The sequence below is a fragment of the Labeo rohita genome, chromosome 25 (assembly GCF_022985175.1).
Source record: "Labeo rohita strain BAU-BD-2019 chromosome 25, IGBB_LRoh.1.0, whole genome shotgun sequence".
NCBI classification, from domain to species: domain Eukaryota; kingdom Metazoa; phylum Chordata; class Actinopteri; order Cypriniformes; family Cyprinidae; genus Labeo; species Labeo rohita.
Genome location: NC_066893.1, coordinates 28744820 through 28757033, shown reverse-complemented (window position 1 = coordinate 28757033; position 12214 = coordinate 28744820). Strand labels below are relative to the sequence as shown.

The window sequence follows — 12214 nt, the reverse complement described above, 5'->3', positions numbered from 1 at the left end:
TGTATTACATTTTTTAAAATTTTTTTCATATTCGCTGTCTTCAATTGCAATGCATATTCTCTCTTTATAAAAATCTTTAAATATTTATTATTATTATTATTTTTAATAAGAATTTCCCAGGTTGAACATTAACATAAGCCTACAGTAAAATAAAGTGGTAATGTTGCAAAAATTAATCAGTTATGAAACACATTTAGTTTCAGCTGTAAAGCAGCTCTATAGAAAACAGTAGAGCCAATATTCAGATCAATGCAGTTCGTTATAATAATTAATAATAATAAATACATACAAATTTAAACTTAATTAAAAAGTATATGTATAAACATGAAAAAATAATATAAAATATACAAATCTATAATAGTATATAAGTTGTACTAAAATAACACCTTAGACCATGTCCAGGTCATATTTAAAATCAAAAGAAAGAAACTTTGATTTCTTTGTAGACTAAATAATTATTTTATTTTATTTTAATATTTTTTAATGAAAATAAACATTGTTAATTATCACTATAGTATTATCCTATTTGGACACAGTTATTAATATTAATGAATAAATAATAATAATAGTTATTGGTAATAGTGTTAATAGGCCTAAATAAATAAATAAATACATAAAACATAAAAATAAATATTTTTATTAATATTTTATTTTATGAAAATAAAAATTGATCTCTTTAACACAATATAGAATTCACCTATTCACACACAATTATTAATATTATTGGTTTTAATTATTAATAAATGAAAATAAACAATAGTAATAAAAAATAGATTTACACTACAACAAGCATTACCATTACATAAAATACATAAACAAATAAATAAATAACAATAACAGTTATCAGTAATAGTAGTAATAATAATAGGTCTAAATAAAAATATATATATATATATATATATATATATAATCATACAGAAAAATAAATTCAAAAATAAATGTAAAAATGAATAAAAATAAATTTATATCTATATCTATATCTATATATATATATATATATATATATATATAAATATATATAAATCCAATAAATCCAACAAAAAGTCTTTTAAGATTAAAATAAAAATTACTCTCACTAACACCATATAGTATTATTCTATTCAGACACAATTATTAATATTATTGATTTTAATTATTAATAAATGAAAACAAACAAGAGTAATAAACATTTAAATAAATATCAAACTTAGTAGTAGTAGTAAAAAGCCTAAAAAACATGAAAATAAATTATAAATAAATAAAATAAATACACTTTTTCAAACATATATCAAACCAAAAAATTTCTCTAAGATCCTATTGGGTAAACAGAAATTTTGGAGAATTTATATATATTTATTTATTTTATTTATGAAAATAAAAATCGTTCTCATTAACACAATATAGTATTATCCTATTCTGATGCAGTTATTACTATTATTTTAATTATTAATAAACGAAAAAAAACAATAGTAATAAAAAAAATAGATTTACACTACAAGCATTACCATAACATAACATAACATAACGTAACATAACATAACATAACATAACATAACATAACATAACATAACATAACATAACATAACATAACATAACATAACATAACATAACATAACATAACATAACATAAATAAATAATAAATAAATAAATAAATAAATAAATGACAATATTAGTAGTAATAATAGGTCTAAATAAAATAAATAATAAATAAAACATAAAAATAAATCATAAATAAATAAAACTTTTTTTTATCAATCCAAACAAAAGTCCTCTAAGGTCCTATTGGGTGAACGGACATTTTGGAGACTTTATGTTATATATATATATATTTATGAAAATAAAAATCGTTCTCATTAACACAATATATTATTATCCTATTCTGACGCAATTATTACTATTATTTTAATTATTAATAAATGAAAATAAACAATAGTAATAAAAAAATAGATTTACACTACAAACATAACTATTACATAAATAAATAAATAAATGATGATTATTCTAGTAGTAGTAATAATAGGTCTAAATAAAATAAATAATAAATAAAACATAAAAATAAATCATAAATAAATAAAACTTTTTTTTTATCAATCCAAACAAAAGTCCTCTAAGGTCCTATTGGGTGAACTGAAATTTTGGAGACTTTAGGTTATATATATATTTTTTATTATTTTTTTTAATGAAAATAAAAATCGTTCTCATTAACACAATATAGTATTATCCTATTCTGGCAAAATTATTGCTATTATTTTAATTATTAATAAATGAAAATAAACAATAGTAATAAAAAAATAGATTTACACTACAAACATTACCATTACATAACATAACATAAATAAATAAATAAATGACGATATTAGTAGTAGTAATAATAGGTCTAAATAAAATAAATAATAAATAAAACATAAAAATAAATCATAAATAAATAAAACTTTTTTTTTATCAATCCAAACAAAAGTCCTCTAAGGTCCTATTGGGTGAACTGAAATTTTGGAGACTTTAGGTTATATATATATATTTTATTATTTTTTTTTATGAAAATAAAAATCGTTCTCATTAACACAATATAGTATTATCCTATTCTGGCAAAATTATTACTATTATTTTAATTATTAATAAATGAAAATAAACAATAGTAATAAAAAAATAGATTTACACTACAAACATTACCATTACATAAATAAATAAATAAATAAATAAATGATTATTCTAGTAGTAGTAATAATAGGTCTAAATAAAATAAATAATAAATAAAACATAAAAATAAATCATAAATAAATAAAACTTTTTTTTTATCAATCCAAACAAAAGTCCTCTAAGGTCCTATTGGGTGAACTGAAATTTTGGAGACTTTAGGTTATATATATATTTTTTATTATTTTTTTTTATGAAAATAAAAATCGTTCTCATTAACACAATATAGTATTATCCTATTCTGGCAAAATTATTGCTATTATTTTAATTATTAATAAATGAAAATAAACAATAGTAATAAAAAAATAGATTTACACTACAAACATTACCATTACATAACATAACATAAATAAATAAATAAATGACGATATTAGTAGTAGTAATAATAGGTCTAAATAAAATAAATAATAAATAAAACATAAAAATAAATCATAAATAAATAAAACTTTTTTATATCAATCCAAAAGTCCTCTAAGATCCTATTGGGTGAACTGAAATTTCGCAGACTTCAGGTTTGTCAGACCTTATTTGATTTGCAGAGAGAGAGAGAGAGGAAAGGAGATGATAGAGTAGAGATACAGCAAGAGAGAGAGAGAAAGAGAAAGCGAGAGAGGGGGATACATGTCTGTCTCTGTTGTGCTGTGTGTGTTTTGGTTTTGGTTCCTCTTGTGGAACGGAACGCGGCGCGCGCACGCGTGAAATCAGACGCGTTGAATGAGCGGCGCGGGGCGGATCATCATTGATGGAGGAAAGCAAACGCTGATGCTGCCATGGGCTCCGAATCTCTCCACGACTGTCTGCGTAAGACGCTTCACATCTGTTATCCGTATGTATGTGTGTGTGTCTGTGTGCGTGTGTGACGCGCGTGGAACATGCTGGAATAGCGCGCTTTGATCCGGACGCACGTGCTGCTGATCCAGGCGTTTAAACAGACGCGAGAGTTTGTGATTTCCGATCATCCGCAAACATCCGCTCACTCGCTTATTGATCCATTTATCGCATGTGTTTTATGAATGCGTCATGCAGTGATTTCAGGTGTTTATTTGTTGCTGAGTTTGAATGTGATTTATTTAAAGGAAGAGTTTCAGTCTTGCACTGGAAGCCATGAATGTAAACACACACACACACAGATAGACAGACAGATAAATATATATATTTATATCATGTGGGTTTTCTATTTATGTAGGCTGTTTATAAATTCTCTGAATCTGAATAACGGTCTTCACAAGCTCCAGGCTAAAATAAGAAATGTAAGGCTACTGGATAAAACTTCTAAAAACATCAAGGTAAGCTTTACCTAAAAAATTCAATAAAATAAATATTTATAATAAACATTTATATTTGTAAAATAATGATGTATACACAAATATGTAACAGCGTTAGTTTGGAGTTTGGTATCATTAATATACTACTATAGATTTTTTCATATTTTTCCGTTTGTTGAATTTAATTTTATTTAAAGTTTTATGTAAAGTTAATTAAAAAAATAAATAAATAAATGAATATATATATATATATATATATATATATATTCATTTATTTATTTATTTATTTATTTTTATGTATATTATTATTATATATACTATTACAATTTTTGTTTTATTTAGACCTATTATTATTACTACTATTACTGATACTATTGTTTATTTTCATTTATTAATAATTAAAACCAATAATATTAATAATTTTGTGTGAATAGGTGAATTCTATATTGTGTTAAAGAGATCGATTTTTATTTTCATAAAATAAAATATTAATAAAAATATTTATTTTATGTTTTACGTATGTATTTATCTATTTATTTTTATTTAGGCCTATTAATACTATTACCAATAACCCTTATTGTTATTTATTCATTAATATTAATAATTATGTCCAAATAGGATAATACTATAGTGATAATTAACAATGTTTATTTTCATTAAAAAATATTAAAATAAAATAAAATAAAATAAAATACTTATTTTTATATTTTATATTATTTTTTCATGTTTATACATGTACTTTTTAATTAAGTCTAAATTTGTATTTATTTATTCATTTATTATTATTATTACTATTATTATTATTATTATTATTATTATTATTATTATTATTAATTATTATAACGAACTGCATTGATCTGAATATTGGCTCTACTGTTTTCTGTAGAGCTGCTTTACAGCTGAAACTAAATTTGTTTCTTTTATGTTAATTTTTTATATATATATATATATATATATATATAGTTTAAGTAATAAATTAAACTATACAGATATAATAAAAAAATGTGTGTTAAATAAGATATAATAAACTATTAAATTGTATTTGTGTGTGTATATTAGGGATGTCACAATACTCAATATACGGTACGACCTCCACGGTTCAATACGCGCTTGTGAATTGCGGTTTTTTCGGTTTTAACTTTCTTGTTTTATTTCTCTCGGAATTTGCTGTATGAAATGAGGAAACGCTTCCCCGCTTATATTTGAAAAAGCAACACATGCAGAGCATCTTCCATTCTAATGACATGAAATGACAAGCCTTTCTAAACCTGTTGTCCAACAAGAGTTATAAAAACTAAAGTTTTTAAACATTATAACTTGTTTTTAATTCACAACAACAGTCGAGTGTTTGAAATAACTTCCTTATGTGATCTGATGAGGATTCTTATCACAGAATGAGGCAGACGATAAATTCTATGCTCATATTCTATGTCGATTAGCAATGGCTTATAAAAATGCACAAGATGGCCTGAAGAACACAGATAAACCATATATTATTGCAGACGAGTGTTTATTGTCCTTACATTTCATCATTCAAAACGTTTAACGTTATATGTTGTTTTTAATCAGTTACAGCAATGGACCCTTATCTCACTTCCTATATCCGGTAAGCGAAGCAGTGTATCCCCACTTCCGGTCCCAACGCAACGCAATTAAAACTAATGTGAGAATCCTGTCTTTCCTTTCTTTCGCCGCTGTTACTGCAGTGTGTTTGGCTGCTTTTATTCTAAACAATGACACTCAGTTTTCACGATTTCCTGACACAACACGCATGAGATGCGTGAGATGAATTAAGGTCCTTCTATGCTTTTATCCATATTAGCAAAGAGTATAGAATACCAATATACAACGGCTGCGTCCGAAAGCCTAGTCAGCTGACTTGCTGCCTCGCTGCCTTATCAGGCAGTGACTTCGAAGGCTGCGAAGGCAACTCCAGAAACAGTTTCGGACAGACTTCAGAGGCAGCAGAACGTGACGCCGTTGCTAGGTTACCTAACGGTTAAGTTGTAGATTTTGTAGAAAAACGATCTTATACAGCTATATATAAATGCTTTAATAATACATAAAGATCTCAATGTCATTACCCACCGAAGGTCTGTGCGTCGGAGAAGACGACTGGCAGCTACTTTTTGCTTAAAAAAATAAAAACACTGATGCAAGTAATATTGCAGAACAGGTCATTGTTATTAGTGGCTGTTTCGTTATTATTGGTAGTATATTGTAAATATTATTCTTATTCACTACTCATTTGAACCTTTTCAACATTTTATTAAATACTATTATTACAAACAATATTATTTATTATGCATTTTACACTATTACGATTCATAAAGTATCTCATGGTCAAGATGTCATCTATTATATAAAGTAACAAGTTTAATTTCACCAGAATATCTTTATTTATATAGCCTATATGATGCACACGCACAGGATTGTGGGAAATCGAAGGCAGCGAAGGATACATCTATGCTGCCTTCAAAATTCGATCAGAAGAACGTACCTCCAGAGACAGGAAGTGAAGCAGAATTAGAAGTCGGACGTGCCTTGATGCCTTCCTGCCTTGGAATGCTGCCTCCGAAGGCAGCATTGTAGAGCTTTCGGACGCAGCCACAATATACGTTCTTTGATATTAGAGAAGCTGGGACGGAATGTAATCACGCTACTTCTTTGGCATAAAAATCAGCGCTGCTACTTTGCGTAAAAATTTAATATAAAATAATATGTCCCTCAACACAAAAATTAAGCAGACATATACTAAACCACGATTTTTGTCAGTGTACAGAGGTTTGCGTGAGTATTTTGTTAATTTGTTGCAAAAACCCCACACTGAAGTGGCAAGATATCCGAACCGAACCGAAAACCGCGGTTAAAAACCAAGGTACGTATTGAACCGTATTGTTGCATCCCTAGTGTATGTATAAATAAAAAGTATATTATGAATAAATTATTTTTAAATATTTAAACTAAATAAATTGCTATTATAAAATAATAAAATATTGTTAAATAAAATATGATAAAATATTAAATTATATATATATATGTGTGTGTTTGTGTGTGTATATATATTTGTGTATGTATGAATAAAAAGTATATTATGAATAAATAATTTAATAGTTATTTTTATATATATATATATATATATGTATATGTATGTATATGTGTATATATATGTATATATGTGTGTGTATATATATATATATATATATACATACACACACACACACACACAAACATATATATATATATATATGTATATATAAATATGTATGTATATATGTATGTACATAAAATATATATATATATATACATACGTGTGTGTGTGTATATATGTGTGTATATATATATTGCTTTGTTTGCTGTGGAGTCAAGACATTTGCAAATATGATTAAAAGATGAATATGAGACCAAACTACAGAATGTCACATTTTATTATTAGCTGTTTCAACACATACATGTTTTACCAAATAAAAAGGACAGCACTTTCAGAGTTCACCCCACTATTTGATGTGAGCATAAGTATTGGGACAGTTGAACTTAAGGCAGATGTGAAAGACTAATAGCTGTTATTTTGTTGCAGATCCCTTGTGTGTCTGTGACCCATAGACATCAGCAGACTCTTGGTCTCATCCTTTGAAATGCTTTTCCCAGCCTTTCATGCAGCCAATTCCAACTGTTGCTTGTTTTGGGGAGTTTCTGCTTTTAGTGTCCTCTTCTGCTGGTGAAATTTATGTTCAGTCAGATTTAAATCTGGAGATTGATTTGGCTATTCTAAGACCTTCCAAATTCATTCTGCTGCTGCCATCATACATTAAGATTAAGTCATCATCTGTTTCAGAGACAGCCATGCATGCCCACGCCTCGACACCACCGAAACCATGCAGATTTACAGAAGTAGTTGTGTGCTCAGGATCCTTTGCAGTTCCCTTTTTTCTCCACACTTTTGATTTCCTATCACTTAGATAAAGGTTAATCTGTCCATAAAACTTGGTTCCAAAACTCTTCTGGCTTTTGCAAATTCTAATCTTGCCTTTCTATTTTTGGTGCTGATCAGAGGTTTGGATCTTGCTGTGTAGCTTCAGTAATTCTGTCAAAGTCTCCTGTGGACAGTAGATTGTCAGAGCTTCCTGGAGGTTGTTGGTGATTTTACAGATATGTATTTTAGGGTTCGTATTCACAGCTTTTATGATTTGCCTGTCATCAACTCCTGTTGTTTTTCTCAGCTGATCAGGTTGTTGTTGGCTGCCGATGATTGAACACCCAATAATAAAATGTGACATTCTGTAGTTTTGTCTCATAATCATCTTGTAACCATATTTACTTAGATTTCTTGACTCCACAGCAATTTTGTCTTTACTGTTCCTATATATATATATATATATGTGTGTGTGTGTGTGTGTGTGTATAAATAAAAAAGTATATTATAAATACAATATTTGTATTTAATCAAACTAAATAAACAGCTATTGTAAAAGAATATTGTTAAATATTGTTAAATAAAACATAAAATATTAAGTTGTTAAGTACTGTTAGGTATAAAATGTTAAGCATTTGTGTGCATGTATATGTGTGTGTATATATATATATAATATGAATGTATGTATGTATAAACAGTACATTATAAATATTGTTAAATAAAGTATAATAAAATATTAAGTTTCCCTTTGTATATGGGGACATTTGGTCAAAACACGGTCTCTCTCTCTTACACACACACACATGCTCGGGTTAAATGGGTCCAGCAGCACATGGTTTCTGAGCAGCGGGTTATTCCAGAATGCTTGCGTCATCACACATGCTCATGTCAGATATTTTGGGCCGTTGGTGTGAACATTAGTGTATTTGTGTGACATGCCCGTCTTTACCGGATCTAGTCCAGATATAAACACTCAGACATTAAGTCCTGGTTTCAATTACATGTACTGTAGATCATGTCCGGGTCATGTTTCACAACACCGTCCAAAAAATGTTTATGGTTCTAAAAATACACTGTAATAAAAATATGTAGAAAAACAGGAAAGCGGGCTATTTTATGCACATTTACTTTAAAGGGGTCATCAGATGCTTAGTTCACTTTTTCATGTTGTTTGAACATTAATGTGTGTTGTCAGTGTATATATAAATCTACCCTATAATGATAAAAATCCATGCAGTGTTTTTAATTAATCTGTAAAAATAATATCCCCTTTTTCAAATCGAGCCGTTCTCAGATGCCTGTCGTTGTTGCGTCACACCGACAGAGGCCACGCCCACAATAGTTGATTGACATGAGCTCTCACCTCAGACCAGCTGTAACAGTCCGCCCTCTTTATTTCGATGTCGGAGCAGGGATGTAAGTTAGACAAGAATATCTCAGATTGAGCGATTGAGGTGTTGTGTTGCTGGATGTAATAATGAACATAGTGGTCGTCATTTACTCCCGACATCTGAGCCGCTGAAGATGCAGTAGATTACGTTTATTTGTGAAGGGAATGCGCCTCCCGATCTACATATATCCGTCTATGTTTGCGCAAATCATTCGTGATCCAGCTTCACTTACAGCAGAAGTGAGTATAAGCGTTTTTTTTATGAATCTTTGGGATTGCCTTTCCTTATAATGTGGTAGTTAGGAAGTTTAGCGGCTAAACGTGGATAAACGCGGCTAAATGTGGCTAAAGTAAACAGGCTCGTCACTCCACAGAGAGAAGAGAGGGGCGGGGTGAGCAGAGCTCATTTGCATTTAAAGCAACCTTGACCAGAATGAGATGATTTTGGCAGAGCTCATTTTGACAAGGTAAAAAGGGTGTTGTTTTATAAAACCATTGAGTATTTTTAACCAAAGTATATTATAGTCTTTTCATTAAGACCCTGAAGAAACATATCAACTTGTGGAAAATGGGCATCAGATGACCCCTTTAAGCAATGCAGTTCAAAATATTACATTTTTAAAAGTTGTTTTAAAATAAATGAGAAATAGTGGCAACTCTAATTTTTGGGTGAAATATTCTGTTAAAAGTTATTAAAACAACAAAACACAAAGAGAAAAATCACTCACTGCTCTTGACTGAAAATGCACACAAAAAGCCTCCAAAATTGTTCACAAATCTGTCTAAATCTGTGTTAGTGAGAACTTTTTAGAGTGGCCTTTTAGTGTGGTCAGCCTAAGGCACACCTGTGCAATAATCACCCTAACTAATCAGCATCTTGATATGGCACACCTGTGAGGTGGATGGATTATCTCGGCTCACTAACACAGATTTAGACAGATTTGTGAACAATATTTGAGAGAAATAGGCCTTTTGTGTACATAGAAAAAGTCTTAGATCTTTGAGTTCAGCTCATGAAAAATGGGGGCCATAACAACAGTGTTGCATTTATAATTTTGGTCAGTGTATATTAGTTAATTCAATATCTTGAATACTGCTAAATACACCTACTGTACCTGAAAAATAAAGCAGTGTTTGTTTTATTTGTATTATGTTTTTTTGTAATGTATATCTTTGTTCTTATTTTTAAATAACAAAGATAAAATAATGATTTTTATCTTTGCTTACTTTGGCCTAAATATCTGCCATTCATTTTTGTTACCTTGAAAGGCTTTGTTTTTAAAAAAAGGGAAATTAGTTTGGCTGTACAGCTCCGCCAACATTTCTGAAAAAAAAAAAAAAAAAAAAATTGTGATATGATATTTTTGCCATATCGCCCACCCCTACACGTGGTGTTTTTCAGGTGGACGGTGTCTGGGCGTCCTCAGACGGATGGAGATCAACGCCCGCTTCCGCTATTACTTTCAGCACCCGTGGTCTCGTCTGGTCGTGGCCTACCTGGTCACCTTCTTCAACTTCCTGATCTTCGCAGAGGACCCGGTGTCGCACAGCCAGACGGAAGCTCACATGATCGTGGTGGGAAACTGCTTCTCGTTCGTGGTGAATAAATATCCTGGAGGAGGATGGAACGTCCTTAAAGTCCTGATGTGGCTCATCGCCATAATCACGGGCCTCATCGCCGGAAAGTTCCTGTTCCATCGACGCTTGTTCGGTACGTCTGGGATTTAATTTCAATTATTAATGTATTCTTCTCATTCTTTTTACTGCATTTTTGATCATTCGAATGCAGCCTTGGTGAGCAGAAGAGACTTTAAAAACTTACTGACCCCAGTCTATATATTAAGGCATCAGATATATTTTGGAGAAAAGAATCGGTATATGAGAAAAACACAAGAGGAGCATGTAGAGTTTTGATTCCTCACGGGTGTTTGCAGATGTGTTGCGTGTCATCGACCCACTGTCATAAATACTGCAGGTGCGTCAGACGAAGCTGCGCTTCTGGAGTTTGATTTGAGTGGCACATGTGATCATTACATAAGAGCACAGCTGAAGAAACACAAGACATCAAACTTTCATTTGATGTGGCAGGAGAGAAGCACATGCTGCTTTATAATGAATTAAGCTGTAGTCTCAGACACATGCGGGGTGGTTACTGATGTGTGCTGTGCTCAGAAATTGCAGGATCTTTCTCAAAACTGACTCAAAAACAAAACAAACAAAACTATAGATTCTGCTTTAATAATCGTTCTAATTCTATGAGAATAGTAAAGTCCACACTGCAATTACACTCATAACGACATAGAGGTACAAAATGGTTTGAATCACTTTCAGAGCTATATTTTTCCCAGCTTATGAAACACATTGAAAGCCAAATTAGAATCCATCAAGCTTTCAAGAACTTGAGCATTTTTAAAGCTACAGATGACGAAACTGCCGCGCACGATTAAAATATCGTCCATTAGTATGAATACTAATATAGTTATTGTTACCGTTATCTTTGTAACTATCGTTACAGTTAATGGTGGTAACGCTACTATAATTGTCTTTATAGTTATTGTTAATGCAGTCGTTGTTGGTGTGAACACTAATATAGTTATCGTTATAGTTATTGTTATTGATTTAAAAAGTTATAGTTATCGTTATTGGTTTAAATGCTAAAATAGTTATGTTTATAGTTATCGTTCTTAATGTGAACGCTAATACAGTTTACTTAATTGTTATGGTTATTAGTTTGAACGGTAATTTAGTTAACTTTATAGTTATCGATCTTAATGCGAACACTAATATAATTTTCTTCATAGTTATCGTTGTTGGTTTGAACGTTAATATAGTTATCTTTATAGTTATTGTCACTAGTTTGAATGCTAAAATAGTTATCTTTATAGTTATCGTTCTTAATGTGACGCTAATACAGTTCACTTTATTGTTATGGTTATTGGTTTGAATGCTAATATAGTCATCTTCATAGTTAT

At 29.8% G+C, this 12214-nt stretch overlaps 1 protein-coding gene across 2 annotated transcripts in view; it reads left to right on the top strand.

Moving 5' to 3' along the window:
• Positions 1-3018: 3018 nt before the first annotated feature.
• Positions 3019-12214, top strand: part of tmem117 (transmembrane protein 117) — a 106154-nt gene continuing 96958 nt past the window's right edge. The window contains exons 1-2 of one of the 2 annotated variants that reach the window (XM_051099459.1): positions 3019-3500; positions 10645-10953. In XM_051099459.1, coding sequence (XP_050955416.1) covers positions 3389-3500; positions 10645-10953 — 421 coding nt within the window. In that variant the 5' untranslated portion in view covers positions 3019-3388. The remainder of the gene's footprint in view (positions 3501-10644; positions 10954-12214) is intronic. The other variant, XM_051099460.1, reaches the window with a different exon arrangement.